Genomic DNA, 18,257 nt, shown 5'->3' with positions numbered 1-18,257 from the left:
CCTGCCGGTCTGGAGCTCCTTTTGCCGGGTGTGAGGTCTCCCAGGATTGAGGCTGGTGCCAGTCCCAGGTGTTGTAGAAGACCCGGGCAGCAGGGTGGCAGATTGGCGGTCCCTCTCTCTAGCTGGCCCTCGGCCGCCGTCCAGAGGGTGCTGGGCCCGTGGGAGCCCCAGCCTCGCTGTGAGCGAATGTGTGCTGTGTGCAGTTCAGGCTAGGTGCTGTGGGATCACTGTGAACAGAACCCATAACCCCTCCCTGAGCGCCACATTCCCTGCGGGAGGCCGACCCGGATGGCAGAAGTACAGGAGGACAGGACTGGGGTTTAGGGAGCACCCAGAATGCACGGGGTGACTCGGGTGTATTTCATGAGTGGAGGATCGGGGAGGGCCTCACTGGGAAGGCAGGAAAGGTCCTGGTACTACTAGCGGTGGTGGATGGTGCCCGCCAGGCTCTGTGGATGTGAGTCTCCAGTGGGCCTCCGAGCCTTCCAGCTACAGGGCCAGGGTGTTGGCCTTCCCAGGCATGTCTGCCATCTCCTGGGGCCCTGAGTGGACGTGGGGACTAAGCAGGAAGAGTTGGCCCACAAGGGGTTCGGGCTGGGGGGGGGTGGCTGAGGAAAGGGTCTCGTTTATAGGGCCGGAGAATCCCTGAGGCTTAGGTGGTTGAGCCAGAGGCCCCCGGTGTCTCCAGGTTCCTCTGGGTGAAGAGGAGAAACACATTATTCCTTTTTTTTGAGGCAGAGTCTCATTCCATCACCCAGGCTGGACTGCAGTGGTGCGATCTCAGCTCACGGCAACCTCTCCCTCCCAGGTTCAAGTGATTTTCCTACCTCAGCCTCCTGAATAGCTGGGATTACAGGTGCCCGCCACCAAGCGCGGCTAATTTTTGTATTTTTGTTAGAGACAGGGTTTCACCATGTTGGCCAGGATGGTCTCGATCTCCTGACCTCAAGTGATCTGCCCGCCTCGGCCTCCCAAAGTGCTGGGGTTACTGCGCCTGGCCTGGCTGGAACACGTTACTCCTAAGAGCGGGGGTGTGCAGGGGCCCTTGGACTTGGGTAGCAGGGCATGGGGGGGCACTGGGAAGGTGCTGCCCCCAACAGGTCAGCAACAGGAGAGGAGCCTTTGCGTCCGCCCCAGGCGGTTGAGTGGAGGCCTTGGAGCTGCAGCCCCTCCCCGGCCCCCGTGTGTGAAGGCTGGGCTGCCTCTCACCAGAGACGTGGGGGTCTCTTGTCTTTTGTCACAAAAATGTGTCTGAGACTCGAGCTTGAGTTCCTTGCCCATCGGACCTTGGGGAGGGCTTGAGCGCTATTCCCAGCAGTTTCTCTAGAACAGGACAAACTTGTGGGTCACACATTGTCCGAGGAGTTGGTCCCTGGACGTGGCAGCCAGCGAGGTCAGTAGGCCTTGGCTGTGGGTCCCTGACCGCACGGAGGGGTCCGAAGGCCGTAGCGGGTGGAGGTGCGCTTCCCCAGACCACCACAGGGGGGCAGCAGCCGGGCTCCTGGGTCCAGGGCTGGGGACCAGGACAGGTGGCAGGAAGCGTCTTGTGGGGCTCCAGCTGGGGTCACAGGCATCCTTCCTGGGGCTGCTTTCCCAGCTGTGAGTGGGGCAGGGCTCCCAGGGCTGAAACTCCCCCTGGTAAAGTGGAGCCCGCTCAGCGCCAAGCCTGGCCCTGCACCAGCCTCCTGGTGCCCTTGGCCACCACTGGCACCCTCTGCAGAGCTGCTGCCCCCCGCATTTCCTCCCATCCCGGCCTCGGGAGCTGCCCCGGGCTCACCTCCCCCTTCCCTGTATGAGGGAGGAGACGCGGGAAGCTGAGTGGACCTATCCGGAGTCCTAGCCTGCAGAGCTCAGCTGGGCAGTCAGTGGTGGGGAGCAGTCCTCCTCAGCTCAGGCACAGCCCTGGGACCCCACTCGGCCCCGGCCTCCACCCCTGCGTGGGGGCCGGCTTGGAGTGCTCCTAGGAGGCAGGTCAGCCATGGCTTTGAGCCGCATCTGGAGACATCTGTGGTTGTCAGTGGGGGGTGCTGCTGGCATGGGTGGGTGGAGGCCAGGGATGCTGCCACACACTCTGCACCATGAGGACATCCCCAGGATGAACCCATCAGCCCGTGTCAGCAGCGGTGGGTACCCCTGCTCCAGACGTCACCATCCCAGCAAGGTGGTGCCTGAGCTGTCCACGCCAGCTCCCGCACCCCAGGCCCCCCTGCAGGCCCACACCCTGCCCAGCCTGCAGAGCTCACCCTGGCTTGGCTTGGAAGCGTTTGTTGCCCAACCACAACCTTGGGAAGCAGTTTTGGGGTTTTATTTTTATCTCTGTGGTTGCTCCCAGGCCACAAGAGGCCGTCCCTCCCCTCTTCTCTGCGGGGCCTCCGCCCTGCCCCTGCCTGGGAGACATGCACCCCTTCTCCCTGTTGCCTCCCCTGTTCTGGCCCTGGGCATCACCTGGGCGAGGGGGTAGAGGTGGGGTGGGGTGGGCTGGGGGCCTGTGGAGCTGTCAGCGACCTGCCCCTCACCACAGCGTGTCCTGGTGGTGTTCAGAGCTTGGGTTCCAGCCAGGACTTGGCTCTGCTGGGGATGGTCCTGGGCAGTGGGGATGGTGCCCCAACCTCAAGCCCAGGGGTGGCATTCAGTAGTGGCCTCCATAATGGGGCATGTTGGTAAACTCAGCCCCATGCCTCTTCCCCTGGCTGCTGCATCCCTGGCAAACTGGTGTTCTCTGTGCCTTCCGCTGGGGCGGAGCCTGGGGTCTGGGGCCTAACCAGCCACAGAGCTATGGCTTCAGAGCTTTCATGGACCATGGGCAAGGCCCTCAGCTCCCACCCCCGGTGCCCACCCAGGGCCCTGCCTGCTTCAGATGTGTGTGTGTTGGGGGGCAGGGAGGCAGCACACGTGTGTGCCAAGCAAGGCCCAGAACCTCCAGGGAGCCGAGCTGAGCACTCACTGTACACGCCCTGTTTGAGGAGCATGCAGGCTGGCGATGGCAACAGAGAGACCCTTGGCGTGGAGCGGAGTCTGGGAGGAAAGCTGGCTTACCTGGGCTGGACCCCCCGAGCCTCCCGGGAAGGGCACTGGGAGGGGGGAAAGAACATTCCTGTCTTTCAGACTGAAGGAGTCTGGGTCCTGTCTCTGAATGCCATGTTTTTCTCATTCTTAGTTTACTACTATTGTTTTTGTTTTTGTTTTTGTTTTTTTTTGAGATGGTGTCTTGCTCTGTCGCCAGGCTGACGTGCAGTGGTGCAATCTCGGCTCACTGCAATCTCCACCTCCCAGGCTCAAGCGATTCTCCTGCCTCAGCCTCCTGAGCAGCTTGGACTACAGGTGTGTGCCACTGTGCCCGGCTGATTTTTGTATATTTAGTAGAGATGGGGTTTCACCATGTTGGTTAGGCTGGTCTCGAACGCCTGACCTCGTGATCTGCCTGCCTCGGCCTCCCACAGTGCTGGGATTACAGGCGTGAGCCACCGCGCCCGGCCGGATAAGTTTTTTTTTTTTTTTTTTTTTTTTTTTGAGACAGAGTCTCGCTCTGTCGCCCAGGCTGGAGTGCAGTGGCGCGATCTCGGCTCACTGCAAGCTCTGCCTCCCGGGTTCACGCCATTCTCCTGCCTCAGCCTCTCCGAGTAGCTGGGACTACAGGCGCCCACCACCACGCCCGGCTAATTTTTTGTATTTTTAGTAGAGACGGGGTTTCACCGTGGTCTCGATCTCCTGACCTCGTGATCCGCCCGCCTCGGCCTCCCAAAGTGCTGGGATTACAAGCGTGAGCCACCGCGCCCGGCCCGGATAAGTTCTTTAGAGGAGTTATTTCATTGCACCACTGATTAGAATTAGCTGTTTCATATGCGCGGACCCTAAGTACAGAGTTTAACTTGCCAGGAAGCCATGAGCCAGCCCTGAGTCTGTGATTCCTAAGCTTAATTGTAAAAGTAAATTATTTTTATAAAAGTTATGCTTGTGGGCCAGGCGCGGTAGCTCTCGCCTGTAATCCCAGAACTTTGGGAGGTGGAGGCAGGCCGATCACTAGGTCAGGAGATCAAGACCATCCTGGCTAACATGGTGAAACCCCGTCTCTACTAAAAATACAAAAAATTAGCCGGGCGTGGTGGTGGGTGCCTGTAGTCCCAGCTACTTGGGAGGCTGAGGCAGGAGAATGGCGTGAACGTGGGAGGTGGAGTTTGCAGTGAGCTGAGATCGTGCCACTGCACTCCAGCCTGGGTGACAGAGCGAGACTTTGTCTCAAAAAAAAAAAAAAAGTTATGCTTGTATGTGGCTAGTTCAATCGTTTAAGAAGTCACCAGCAGGCACAGTGGCTCACCCCTGTCATCCCAGCACTTTGGGAAGTGGGAGCATCGCATGAAGCCAGGACTCCAAGAGCAGCCTGGGCAACATAGTGAAACCCTATCTTTACAAAGTAAAAAATTAGCTGGGTGTGGTGGTGTGCACCTGTAGTCCCAGCTACTCCACAGGCCGAGGTAACAGGATGCATGAACTCAGGAGTTCGAGGCTGCAGTGAGCTGTGACTGTGCTACTGCCCTCCAGCCTGGGTGACAGAGCGAGACCCTGTCTCCAAAAAGAAAAAAGATTCCTTTAAGAAAAACAGTCGGCCGGGCGCGGTGGCTCACGCTTGTAATCCCAGCACTTTGGGAGGCTGAGGCAGGTGGATCACCTGAGGTCAGGAGATCAAGACCATCCTGGACAACATGGTGAAACCCCATCTCTACTGAAAATACAAAAATTAGCCAGGTGTGATAGGCGCCTGTAGTCCCAGTGACTCGGGAGGCTGAGGCAGGAGAATGGCGTGAATCCGGGAGGCGGAGCTTGCAATGAGCCGAGATTGCGCCACTGCACTCCAGCCTGAGGGATATAGCAAGACTCCATCTCAAAAAAATAAAAAGGAAAACAGTGTCTCTTCCCCCATCCCTACACCACCTTTCCCAGAGGCAATTTTAGTCCTTTTAAGTGATTCTTGTGGTAGTACCATGTTTTAAAGTTGGTGGCTTTCAGACCTTTTTTTTTTTTTTTTTTTGAGACAGTATCTCACTGTCTTCAAGGCTGGAGTGCGGTGGTGCGATTTCGGCTCACTGCAACCTCCACCTCCCAGGTTCAAGCAATTCTCCTGCCTCAGCCTCCCTGCTAGCTGGGACTACAGGCATGCACCACCATGCCCGGCTAATTTTTGTATTTTTATTAGAGACAGGGTTTCACCATGTTGGCCAGGCTGGTCTCAAATGCCTGACCTCAGGTGATCTGCCCGCCTCAGCCTCCCAAAGTGCTGGGATTACAGGCTTTAGCCACCACGCCCGGCCAGACCTATTTTTATTTTTTAAGAGGCAGGGTCTCCCTCTGTCGCCCAGGCTGCAGTGCAGTGGTGCCATTATAGCTCACTGCAGCCTGTAACTCCTGGGCTCAAGCCAGCCTCCCTAGTAGCTGGGGCTACAGGCATACACCACCATGCCCAGCTAATGTTTTTTTTTTCCAGCAGAGATGGAGTCTCACTAAATTGCCCAGCCTGGTCTCAAACTCCTGGCCTCAAATGATCCTCCTGCCTTGGCCTCCCAAAGTGTTGGGATTATAGGTGTGAGATACCACACCCAGCCTACTTTCAGACTTTTTTGATCAAGATACAAAATAAGAAATATATTTTTACATCGCTATCTGATGAACACACCCACAATGGAAAGTTGTACAGAATAGTATCTCTCATAAGTACAATAAACTGAGATATTGCCTATTCTAGTCTTGCTGCGCCTTCCTGCCTGTAATCCCGCACTTCAGGAGGCCGAAACAGGTGTATTACTTGAGCCTAGTAGGTCAAAGCCAGCCTTGGCAATGGAACAAGGCCCCATCTCTACAAAAAAATTAAATTAGCCAGGTGTGGTTGTGCTCACCTGTGGTCCCAGCTACTCAGAAGGCTGAGGTGGGAGGATCACTTGAGCCTGGGAGGTTGACCTGCAGTGAACCAAGATCGCACCACTGCACTCCAGCCTGGGCAATGGAGTGAGACTGTCTCAAAAATAAAAATGAAAAAGGCTGGGCACAGTGGCTCATGCCTGTAATCCTAGAGCTTTGGGGCACCGAGGTGGGCGGATCATGAGGTCAGGAGATTGAGACCATCCTGACTAACTCGGTGAAACCCCATCTCTACTAAAAATGCAAAAAATTAGCCAGGCATGGTCGCGGGCGCCTGTAGTCCCAGCTACTCGGGAGGGTGAGGCAGGAGAATGGGGTGAACCCCAGAGGCGGAGCTTGCAGTGAGCCGAGATTGTGCCATTGCACTCCAGCCTGGGCGACAGAGCAAGACTCTGTCTCAAAAAAAAAAAAAAAAATTAGCCAGGCGTGGTGGCGGGCACCTGTAATCCCAGCTACTCAGGAGGCTGAGGCAGGGGAATAGCTTGAAACTGAAAGGCAGAGGTTGCAGTGATCTGAGGTTGCACCACTGCTCTCCAGCCTGAGCAAAAGAACAAAACTGTCTTAAAAAAAAAAAAAAAGAAAAAAACTGATGAATCTCGCCTGTAATCCCACTGCTTTGAGAGGCCGAGGATCGCTTGAGGCTGCAGTGGGCCAAGATGTTTGTGCCACTGCCCTTCAGCCTGGGCCACACAGTGAGACCCTGTCCTTTTGTTTTGTTTTGTTTTTGAGACCAAGTCTCACTCTGTCGCCCAGGCTGGAGTGCAATGGTGCAATCTCGGCTCACTGCAACCTTCGCCTCCCAAGTTCAAGCAGTTCTCCTGCCTTGGCCCTTGGAGTAGCTGGGACTACAGGTGTCTGTCACCACACCCGGATAATTTTTGTATTTTTAGTAGAGATGGGGTTTCACCATGTTGGCCAGGCTGGTCTCCATCTCTTGACCTTGTGATCCACCCGCCTCGGCCTCCCAAGGTGCTGGGATTACAGATGTGAGCCACCATGCCCAGCTCTTTTTTTTTTTTTTTTTTTTTTTTTTTTTTTTTTTTTTTTTTTTTTTGAGATGAAACAGATTTTTCTCACTGTTTCCCGGGCTGGAGTGCAATGGCACGATCTTGGCTCACTGCAACCTCCACCTCCCGGGTTCAAGTAATTCTCTTGCCTCAGCCTCCCAACTAGCTGGGACTACAGGCGCCTGCCACCACACCTGGCTAATTTTTTGTATTTTTAGTAAAGACAGGGTTTCACCATGTTGGCCAGGATGGTCTTGAACTCCTGACCTCAGGTGATCCACCCACCTTGGCCTCCCAAAGTGCTGGGATTACAGGTGTGAACCACCTTGCCTGGCTGAGACTCTGTGGCTTAAAAAAAAAAAAAATTACAGAAGGTGGCCCTGGGGCCTAAGGTCGTGATTCCGGGGCGATGTGTGTGTGCCAGGTGGTAGTTCCGGGCGATGTGTGTGTGCCAGGCAGCCGGTCTCACTGCATTCGCATGTTTAGAACAAGCCAGATACTATTCGAGAGGAGGCAGATGGTTCGTGAAATGTTTCTGTATTTTCAAACCTTCTTGCCTGTATTTTTGAATCACAATGTCTCAGTGCAACAATTATCCTTCACCCCATCTCAGCAGTGGTCTCTGTTGTCCAGGAGGAGGAGACAGTGGTGGTGGAGGGCAGCTCTCCTCTTCCGGCCTTCCGACAAGGGATCTGGGATCCACAGACAGCCCTGCCTCCTCGGGGCTGCAGGAGGAGGGACCAACACGCATGCAGGCCACGGCTGCTGGGGACGCCGGTCAGGATCAGCTGGAAAACAGCCAGGGACATGGCTGGGAACAGTCACCACAAGCGGCTATAAGGGATTAACACATTTTATTTTGTTATTGATAAGTTTATTTGTAAATTTAGTCAGCATACATAACTAACCAAAATCTCAATATATCTTGAGACCCCCTTGGCAGGCTGTCTTCATAAAAGTGACTTTCCCAGGAGAGTGACTGGATGTGATTGGCCAACACCATCTTAGCCTGCAGGGGTTCCTGGTGCCGAAGCCTCACGTCCCTTCCTACAGCGAGTTTTCAGAATCCAAAGGCCGTAGGAGAAAGAAGGCTGGCGGTGTTTCCTTTTAGAGGGGAGAAACTCAGCCTGGGTAGGAGACCCAGCCCCACGCAGGGAAAACTGCGCTAACGCTTCCAATGTGCGCGGCGGGTGCGGTGGCAGCGAATACGGTTTGTCATGGAGCCTAACCCTGTCTGTGTTGGTGTCAGCAGTGGCCCCCCTACCACACACACAGGGTCCCTGGCGTCCCAAGACCACTCCTGGCAGGCCTGCCGCTGGCTGCGCCTGGAAGCCACGTCCTCAGGTCTCGCCTGGCATTTGCTGTCACAGAGGTTGCTCCCTTGGGTCTGTCCGTCCTCACCGCTCCAGCCTGGGTGCCCCCCACCCTGTCTCATTCCCTCCACCACATTCAGCGTAGTCGGGGAGGCTGGGGTCCAAGAGAGCTGCGGCCAGCACCCAGCTTAGTGCTGAGTCTCCAGTGCCCAGCAAGCCTGGCACCCAGGAGGTGCTCAGCAAACGCTTCTGAATGACAGGAAGTGGGACTCTTCACCCACCAATGATCTGCTGCACGGCCACAGGTCCGTGTCTCTGTGTGTGTTTTCCATGTGTGTCTGTGTGTGGACCTGTGTCTGTGTGTTTCCATGTGTCTGTGTGTCTCCGTGTGTATCTTCATGTGCATGCATCTCTGTGTGTCTCCGTGTGTGTCTTCATGTGTGTGTGCATGTGTCTGTGTGTGCACGCTCATGGGAGTGAATATGGGCTTGGCTGTGCTGCTTGTGGCTCTGAGTGCCTGTGGTTTTTCTTCCCAATGAGCCGGGCTGCCTGGAATGTCCGAGTCACCAGGAATGGCAGCCAAGATCAGATCCTCAGTGCGGGCCGTGGGGCCAGCTGACCCGTCTTGCTCCACCCCAGTCCCCGGAGGGGCGGTAGGAGGAGGGTCCAGGGCGCTGGTTTGGCTGGGGGCTTAGCCAGAGCACGGTGATGCCAGTGGCTTTGTCCTGGTTTGTCCTCTTCCCAGAGGGAGAAAAATGCCAGGCCATGCTGGGAATTAAGTCACACACCCACAGCTCTGCAGACCCCCCCCGCCCCCGAGCGAGCAGAGGCCCCACAGTACCAGCCCAGGAAGGGGCAGAAGAGGCACAGGTCAGTGGCCCTGGGAGGAGCAGGTGACCTGGTCACTGCCAGGCCTGCTCTCCTCTATGGCTGTTTCCTGCTAAGGGCCAGACAGGGAGGGTCAGGGAAGGGGCCTGGTGGCCTCCTTGGCCTTTTGCTCCTTGCCCAGGGCCCCAGGGGGGTCAACTGCCCCCACGTGGCCCTCTCAGAGGTCAGGGCCCTCTCAGACGACAGCCTCTGGCCTGCATCTCAGCTGGCTGGGCCCCCGAAAGTGTGGCTGGAGGCCACTGCCTGGAGAGGAATGGCCCTTCGGAGTGTGGCGAGCCCTGGCCTGAGGCTGTAGTGCGGACCAGGCACCCCTCTCAGCCCTGCACCTGGAGCCGGGCCCTCCCAGACCCGAGGGCCAACCCTGTCCCCCCACCAAACTGCTGTCCATCCTCCCTCCACAGGGAGAGAGGGAATGGGGAGAGTGAAAGAAGGAGCCAGAGAAGGAGCCAGAGACTGCAGAGGCCAAGGCCCCAGAGTGTGCGATGGAGACAGACATGGGCGGGCGGGCAGCTGCCAGCACTAACACAAACCAGTTGGAAAAACAGGAGGAGAGGCCAGCAGAGGCCTCGAGGCCAGCCAGGTGGGGCTTGTTTTTCCAGAATGAAAGGCCCAGGGAGGGAGTGGGGGTGGCGGGACGTGTTCAGCCCTGAAGCCAGTTTGGAAAGGCCACAGCCTGGGCCAGGACCCTGCTGAGGAAATGGGTCTGACCGGGCCGGGGTAGGGTGGGGTCTTCTGTCCTTGCGCCAGTCCGTGTCCTCTCACTGGAGCAGCAGCAGGTCCCCCTCCCCTCGCCCTGAGACCAAGACTCTGATCTGCACTGGGCTTCCCGCTGTCTGAGGACTTGGGGACCAGAGCAGGGTTCAGGGGTGAGCCCCCCACCCACCCGTGGCCCTCGGGGCCTGTAAGGAGAGCTCACTCCAAGTGGGCGGGCTGAACTATGCATGGAGGGTTTCTTGTGGTTGTGGTTGTTCAGATTTTTTTCTTGAGGTTTGCTTAATTAGAAGGAGTTGGGTTTGGTACACAGTGCAGGCTCTGTTATTTTGCATTTGTTTATGTGACTTTGTACGTTTTCCCACAGTTTCAAATTTGTGCCTTCCGTGGCGGGGGTCCCACTCTCCCCTTTCTCCAGGAGCCTTGTAACCCAGCACCTGGTTTCAGGGACACCAGGCTGTGCCCTTAAAGGTGGGCAGCCCCAGGGGACGGGGCCAGCAGGGGAGAGGTCTGCTCACCGCAGCACCCTCAGGCCTCCCAGTGCTCAGGGCCCCCGTCCCTGGCTGAGACTCCAGGTTGTAAAGGGGACTAGTGACCGGCAGCGTCCATCATCCTGTCCCAAGGGAACCCACCGTGGCCCCCAGAGGAGGCGGGTACTAAGGTCATGCGCGGCCAAGGGTTGGAACTGGAAGGGCCACCTGGTCTGAACGAGGGTACCAGGGTGCACCGTGGGTGGGGGCGGTCTCAGCACTGGGAGGCCTTTCTGGGGCCTGGAGCAGACTGAGGGGAGGACCCTGCCCTGAGGTGGCTCACGTGGGGGGAGGCCAGAGGTGGGGCCGAGGGGCCACTCACCCAACAGTCCCAACCCTGCGCCACAGGCCCGGAAGGTTCCCAGATGTGAGACACGCTCACGTGGTGTCGGGTCCACGCCCTCGGACCTTCTTGTTCCTCCAAGGGTGGGGTCACCACCCCCTCCCCAGGCCTGACCGGTGAGGGGCTGGGCCTCTGCTCCCACACTGCCCCTCCCCAGCAGGCCAGCAAGGATGGGGGAGGCCAAGGGGCCCGGGAGGAGCCAGAGGGGGCGGTCCCCAGACCGTAGACAGGCCCAGGGCTCCGTGATGTCACCGCGGGTGCTAAGGAAGGGGAGGGGGTAGGGCTGTTTTTCTGGAGAGAGACTTAGAGCCGAGTGGGACAAAGCCTGGGGCTGGGCGGGGGCCATGGCGCTGCCATCCCGAATTCTGCTTTGGAAACTTGTGCTTCTGCAGAGTGAGTGTGGGGCCCTGGGAGGCGGGTGGGGGTCAGCACGTGGAGCTGCGTGAGTCCGCTTCGGACAAAACCGCCTGTCTGAGCTTGGGCCAGGAGGAGTGGGAAGGTCCCACCAGGGAAGAGGACGGGTCTGGGGGCGCTCGGGAGAGCCGCCTGCCGGAGGGTGTGACGTCTTCAGTTAGACTTTGGCCAGCCTCCCCTCCTAGGGAGTTGGAGCCCAGAGGGCCAAGAAGGGCTGGGGGCCCGGGCATGGTGGCATCTCCCTCAGGGCCCCTCCTGCACCCTCTCTTTCTGGGGCTCCGTTTAGGGAGCGGGTCCGTGATTGAGGGGGACCTGAGAACTGTGGGGTCTGTTCCAGCCCCCGCTCCCAGGCCTGGGCTGGCCGCTGACTGGGCACATTCCTCTGGGAAGCTCCCAGGCTCTCGGCCACATATCTGGGGCAGTTTTCATGTAGGATCTATGGGAGGGAGAGCAGCCCCCAGTGATCAAGAGACACAGGATAGAAACAGCTTTTATCACCCATGGGTCCTGAGGTGCACAGACTGCTGGGAGGCCAGGGAAAGTGGAGAGAGACAGGGACCCCCAGGCCAACCCTTTATTGGGATCAGGGCGTTCTGCATACAGGTTTCCCTCAGGGAATTTTTGTTTTGGACGCAGTTTCTCTCTCGCCAAGGAGGCTGCAGTGCAGTGGCGTGATCTTGGCCTCCACTGCAACCTCCACCTCCCGGGTTCAAGTGATTTTTTTGCCTCGGCCTCCCGAGTAGCTGTGACTATAGGCACCCACCACCACCATGCCTGGCTAATTTTTATAGTTTTAGTAGAGACTGGGTTTCATCATGTTGGCCAGGCTGGTCTTCAAGTCCTGACCTCAGGTGATCCACCTGCCTTGGCCTCCCAAAGTGCTGGGATTACAGGTGTGAGCCACTGCACCTGGTGGGGGAGTTTTAACTGGTGGGTTTAAGGCAAGCGGCACGAGCCCCGTGGGGCCATGCTGACTGCGGCGGGCGGGGGGAGCGGGGGGGGGAGACTCCACAGTTCGGCTGCACAATCCATGTGGGGCGTGGGGACACGGGGGGTGGTCACCAGGGGACAGTGCGTAGGGTGGGCGTCCGGGTCGGTCAGCTCGAGGAAGGTGGATGTGAACTGGAAACTGTCCTGGGTGACAGCCCCGCTTCCGCTCAGAGAAAGTCCAGCCTAGACTCCAAGTGGGTGCTGAGGCAGCCTAAGATGATCAGAGTTCCCTGCAAGCAGGAACGCGGGCCTCTGGGGTGGTGGCCGGGGTCACGACCCACATTCAGCCTTCAGGCCTCTGCCCTGTGGAAGCACCTCAGGGGCTGCGCTGGGTCTTAGGTGTGGTGTGGGGTCCCCAGCGTCTGAGGGTCCAATGACCCTTGGGGGCTGGGGCACAGCCCTGGAGGGAGGGTGGGGAAACCCACAGATCCAGCCTCGTTGATGCTCTGGGTGACTTGGCTGCAGCCAGGTGGAGTGGCCCCGGTGACAAGCACACACCCCAGAACCAGCTGGCTTGGAGCCTGGCCCTGGCCCACACCCACACCCTGGCTTCCCCACTCCCCAAGGGCAGGTGCCGTCCAAAGCCCAGCACGGTGGCAAGGAGGGCTATGTAGGTCTGTGTGAGAGGCACCCTCCCTGCACCGAAGCGGGTCTCACAGCACCCACTTTGTCCAGGACTACAGGAGGGACTCTGAAGGCCAAGTGGGGGGTCCCGGGGCTGGGTGGGGCTGTGGGTGTCCTCTCCAGCTCACTCCTCTCCTTCCAGGCTCTGCTGTCCTTCTGCACTCAGGTTAGTGATCCCAGCCCCAGCTGCCCACCCCCACTCCCCCTCAGCCCCTCCTATCTTGCCAGGCCCACCCTGCGGGGGTCCTCGGGTCCTGCCCCTCCCCCACTGAATCCCCCTCTATCATCAAGACCCTTGGGCACCTCCCCTCGCCCAAAACTCCCCCTCCCCCACCAGGGCCCTTGGGGGGTGACCCCTCCCCCAATGACTCCTCTTCCCCAACCAGGGCCCTTGGGGGCCTGGCTCTCCCCCACAGACTCCCCCACACCCACCAGGGGCCTCGGGGGCCCACACCTCCCCCACAGAAGCTCCCTCCACCACCCGGGCCCCGCCCCTCCACCACTGACTCCCCTTCCCCAACCAGGGCCTTCTGGGGACCTGCCCCTCCCCCACTGAGTCCCCTTCCCCATCAGGGCCCTTGGGCCCCACCACTCCCCCACAGACTCCCCATCACCCACTAGGGTCCTTGGACCGTGCGTCTCCCCCACTGACTCCCCCTGGATCATCAGGACACTTGGGCACCTCCCCTTGCCCATAACTCCCCCTCCCCAACCAGGGCCCTCGGGGGTGATCCCTCCCCCAATTACTCCTCTTCCTCCACCAGGGCCCTCCCCCACAGACTCCCCCACACCCACCAGGGGCCTCGGGGGCCCACACCTCCCCCACAGATGCCCCCTCCGCCACCACGGCCCCGCCCCTCCCCCACTGACTCCCCTTCCCCAACCAAGGCCTTCTGGGGGCTTGCCCCTCCCATACTGAGTCCCTTCCCCATCAGGGCCCTCGGGGCCCTCCCCCATGGACTCCCCATCCCCTACTAGGGTCCTCGGGCCCTGCCTCTTCCCCACTGACTTCCCCTCCCCCACAGACTCCCCCTCCCCTGCCAGGGCCCTCGGGGGCCCACCCCTCCCCCAATGATTCCCCTTCCCCCACATGGGCCCTAGGGGGCATGCCCCTCCCCCACAGAATCTCCCCCACCAGGAGGGGTCTTGGGGGCCCACATCCCCCCACAGACACCCCCAACCCCACCAGAGTCCTTGGGGCATGCCCCTCCCCCAGTTACTCCTCCTCCCCAACCAGGGTCCTCACAGCCTGCCCCTCCCCCACTGATTCACCCTCCCCCATCAGGACCATCAAGGTCCAACCCTCCGCCAGTGACTCCCCCTCCCCTACCCAGGCCCTCGGGGGCCTGCTCCACCCCATGGACTTCCCCTCCCCTACTACGGCCCTCTGGTCCCGCCTCTCCCTTACAGACACCCCTCCCCCACCAGGGCCCTGCAGGGCCCTGCCCCTCCCCCACTGACTCCCCCAACCAGAGCCCTTGGGGGCCCACCCCTCCCCTACTGACTCCCCTCCCCCACCAGAGACCTTGGGGGCCCGCCTCTCCACCAATGACTTCCCTTCCCCCACCAGAGCCCTCGGGGGACCCGCCTCTCCCCAATGACTCCCCTTCCCCCACCTGGGCCCTCAGGGGCCTGCCCCACCCACGGACTTCCCCTCCCCCACCAGGGGCCTCGGGGGCCCGCCCCTCCCTTACAGACTCCCCCTCCCCCACCAGTGCCCCTCCCCTCCCCCCACTGATTTCTCCAACGAGGATACTCGGGGTCCACCCCTCCCCCACTAACTCCCCTCCCCCACCAGGGCCCTCGGGGTCTTGCCCCTCCCCCACTGACTCCCCTCCCCCACCAGGGTCCTCGGTGCCCGCCGCTGCTGGCAGCTCCGTGGTGTCCGAGTCCGCGGTGAGCTGGGCGGCGGGCGCCCGGGCGGTGCTGCGCTGCCAGAGCCCGCGCATGGTGTGGACCCAGGACCGGCTGCACGACCGCCAGCGCGTGCTCCACTGGGACCTGCGCGGCCCCGGGGGCGGCCCCGCGCGGCGCCTACTGGACTTGTACTCGGCGGGCGAGCAGCGCGTGTACGAGGCGCGGGACCGCGGCCGCCTGGAGCTCTCGGACTCGGCCTTCGACGACGGCAACTTCTCGCTGCTCATCCGCGGTGCGGGGACCGGGGCCGCGGGGTCGGGGCAGGGGTCCGGGGCCGCGGGGTCGGGGGCACCGCGAGGCTCACGCGCGGCTTCCTCCTGGGTGCGCAGCGGTGGAGGAGACGGACGCGGGGCTGTACACCTGCAACCTGCACCACCACTACTGCCACCTCTACGAGAGCCTGGCCGTCCGCCTGGAGGTCACCGACGGCCGTGAGTGCTTACCCTCCCCCACGACCCCCAGCTCCTGCCCCTGGACCCTCAACCCCCGCGCCGCTGACCGCGCCCCCTCCGCAGCCCCGGCCACCCCCGCCTACTGGGACGGCGAGAAGGAGGTGCTGGCGGTGGCGCGCGGCGCGCCCGCGCTCCTGACCTGCGTGAACCGCGGGCATGTGTGGACCGACCGGCACGTGGAGGAGGCTCAACAGGTGGTGCACTGGGACCGGCAGCCGCCCGGGGTCCCGCACGACCGCGCGGACCGCCTGCTGGACCTGTACGCGTCGGGCGAGCGCCGTGCCTACGGGCCCCTTTTTCTGCGCGACCGCGTGGCCGTGGGCGCGGACGCCTTTGAGCGCGGTGACTTCTCGCTGCGTATCGAGCCGCTGGAGGCCGCCGACGAGGGCACCTACTCCTGCCACCTGCACCACCACTACTGCGGCCTGCACGAACGCCGCGTCTTCCACCTGACGGTCGCCGAACCCCACGCGGAGCCGCCCCCCCGGGGCTCTCCGGGCAACGGCTCCAGCCACAGCGGCGCCCCAGGTCCAGGTGAAGGAGGCCTCCCTGCGACTCGGGAAGGCGGGAGCCCACCCCAGCGGGGGCCGTGGCCCGGGTCGGGGCGCAGGTCTTGCTGGTACCTGACGCCGCCCCGTCCCCCGCAGACCCCACTCTGGCACGCGGCCACAACGTCATCAACGTCATCGTCCCCGAGAGCCGAGCCCACTTCTTCCAGCAGTTGGGCTACGTGCTGGCCACGCTGCTGCTCTTCATCCTGCTCCTGGTCACTGTCCTCCTGGCCGCCCGCAGGCGCCGCGGAGGTGAGGCTGCCCCGGCAGAGCCAGCGGCCCCAGGAGACTGAGGTGGGCGGGAGGGCGGTCCTCTGGGCTGGGGGACCTGCGGAAGGGGCGGCACTGCCCCCAACGTGAGTCTCCTTCCCAGGCTACGAATACTCGGACCAGAAGTCGGGAAAGTCAAAGGGGTGAGTGCCCCCCTCCCGGCCCTCCTGGGGACCAGGACCCCTTCACCCCACCCAGCTGTAACCTCCTCCCACCCTCGCCATCCAGGAAGGATGTGAACTTGGCGGAGTTCGCTGTGGCTGCAGGGGACCAGATGCTTTACAGGAGTGAGGACATCCAGCTAGGTGAGGCAGTTGCTGGGACACGAGAGCACAGGCGCGACTCCCAGGCCGGGGCTGGGAAGTGCATCCTGGGAGGGGGGACCTCAGCCTGCTCTCCTCCCGCAGATTACAAAAACAACATCCTGAAGGAGAGGACGGAGCTGGCCCACAGCCCCCTGCCTGCTAAGTACATCGACCTAGACAAAGGTGAGGGGCGGGGGCGACCTCAGCCCATCTCAGAGCCCTGCCTGTCCCCATTCCACTTCACCCGGGACCGCCGAGGGCAGGCACCAGCCAGGCCTGGGGCCCCTGCCACCTCAGGCTCAGAAATCCCTGGGGAGAGCCGGGCGTGGTGGCTCACGCTTGTAATCCCAGCACTTTGGGAGGCCGAGGCAGGCAGATCACGAGGTCAGGAGATCGAGACCATGGTGAAACCCTATCTCTACTAAAAATACAAAAAAATTAGCCGGGCGTGGTGGCGGGTGCCTGTAGTCCCAGCTACTCAGAGAGGCTGAGGCAGGAGAATGGCGTGAACCCGGGAGGCAGAGCTTGCAGTGAGCCGAGATCACACCACTGCACTCCAGCCTGGGTGACAGAGCGAGACTCCGTCTCAAAAAAAAAAAAAAAACAAAAGAAATCCCTGGGGGTCTGCCCTGCGTCTCCTACTGTGATGAGGGTGGAGAACAGACGCGACCCGTTGGCACCCTTGGCTTCCAGGGTTCCGGAAGGAGAACTGCAAATAGGGAGGCCCTGGGCTCCTGGCTGGGCCAGCAGCTGCACCTCTCCTGTCTGTGCCCCTCGGGGCGTCTCCTGATGCTCCCAGGCTCACCCCCCTTCCAGCGGCCGGTCCCGCTTTCCTGGAATTTGGCCTGGGCGTACGCAGAGGCCGCCTCCACACCCCTCTCGCAGGGGCGTGGTGGCAGCATAGCCCCCACCCCTTCAGCCTTTGCTCACTGGTGGCCCTGCCCACCCCTGGCACAACCAAAGTCCCACTGATGCCCATCATGCCCTCAGACCCTTCTGGGCTCTGCCCACTGGGGGCTTGAATTCATTCCTGGAGAACACTCCCATCAGAACCTGGCAGCCCCAAAACTGGGGTCAGCCTTAGGGCAGGAGTCCCACTCTTCTTGGGCTCTGCTCGTTGGGGGCTGGGAGACGTTCCCGGAGGAGGACACTCCCATGAGAACTTGGCAGCCTTGAAGGTGGGATCAGCCTCAGGGCAGGAGTCCCACTCCTCCTGGGGTGCTGCCTGCCGCTGAGAGCTCCCGAGGGCTCCTCCGCCTGTACCACCGTGCAGGACTCCAGGCACCATCTGTTCTCCCCAGGGACCTGGTGACTTGGTGAATGCCAGCCCTTGCCCCTCTGTGCTGCTTTGGGCCATCTGGGGCTGCACCCCCTGCCCTTTCTCTGCTCCATCCCTACCCTAGCCTTGCTCTCAGCCACCTTGACAGTCACTGGGCTCCCTGTGACTTCTGACCCTGACACCCCTCCCTTGGACTCTGCCTGGGCTGGAGTCTAGGGCTGGGGCTACATTTGGTTTCTGTACTGGCTGAGGACAGGGGAGGGAGTGAAGGTGGTTTGGGGTGGCCTGTGTTGCCACTCTCAGCACCCCACATTTGTATCTGCTGGTGGACCTGCCACCATCACAATAAAGTCCCCAACTGATTTTTAGACTTGGCCCAGGTATGCTTCTGAAACTCCGTCTCCTGGGGGTGGGCAAGGCATGAGTCTGGGCCTGGTAGTCCCCACGTGCCTTCCTTATCTCCACCTGGAGCCCTGACATCATCCCATTCCTTGGGCCAGAAGGTCTGGTTCTGGGTCTTCTGGGAGTCGGTGTCCTGGGAAGGGGACATTTGAGCTAGTTCTGTGTGGCTTCTGGTCGTGGAGTTCAGATTCCCTTGAGGGCTGACCTGGACATGGGGACGGGGGACGTGCTGGTGGCTGTGAGGAGAGAAGGGAGACCGTGGGAGCACAGTTCTCAGAAAGGCAGAGGGACGGGGAGCGGGAGTAGTGGGATGCAGGTCAGACACTTGCAAAGGGGGCGGGAGCAAGGAGG

General features: G+C 60.9%; 1 protein-coding gene across 4 annotated transcripts; it reads left to right on the top strand.

Annotated features, from left to right (window-relative positions):
* Window positions 1-8,658: 8,658 nt before the first annotated feature.
* On the top strand, window positions 8,659-17,872 carry MXRA8 (matrix remodeling associated 8). Of its 4 annotated transcripts, XM_030805925.1 has the most exons (10): window positions 10,760-11,095; window positions 12,873-12,896; window positions 14,577-14,879; window positions 14,977-15,078; window positions 15,163-15,633; window positions 15,747-15,902; window positions 16,024-16,063; window positions 16,149-16,225; window positions 16,328-16,408; window positions 16,919-17,872. In XM_030805925.1, the coding sequence occupies exons 1-10, from the start codon at window positions 11,047-11,049 to the stop codon at window positions 16,942-16,944; spliced, it is 1,329 nt and encodes a 442-aa protein (XP_030661785.1). In that variant the 5' UTR covers window positions 10,760-11,046; the 3' UTR covers window positions 16,945-17,872. The 4 variants fall into 4 exon arrangements, with proteins under 4 accessions (XP_030661786.1, XP_030661785.1, XP_030661784.1 ...); XM_030805926.1 differs by lacking the exon at window positions 10,760-11,095 and adding an exon at window positions 8,659-9,698 and having other exon boundaries at window positions 16,149-16,408; XM_030805924.1 differs by having other exon boundaries at window positions 16,149-16,408.
* The last annotated feature ends 385 nt before the right edge of the window (window positions 17,873-18,257 follow it).

The sequence above is a fragment of the Nomascus leucogenys genome, chromosome 24 (assembly GCF_006542625.1).
Source record: "Nomascus leucogenys isolate Asia chromosome 24, Asia_NLE_v1, whole genome shotgun sequence".
NCBI classification, from domain to species: domain Eukaryota; kingdom Metazoa; phylum Chordata; class Mammalia; order Primates; family Hylobatidae; genus Nomascus; species Nomascus leucogenys.
This window is presented reverse-complemented; position numbering and strand designations above follow the sequence as displayed.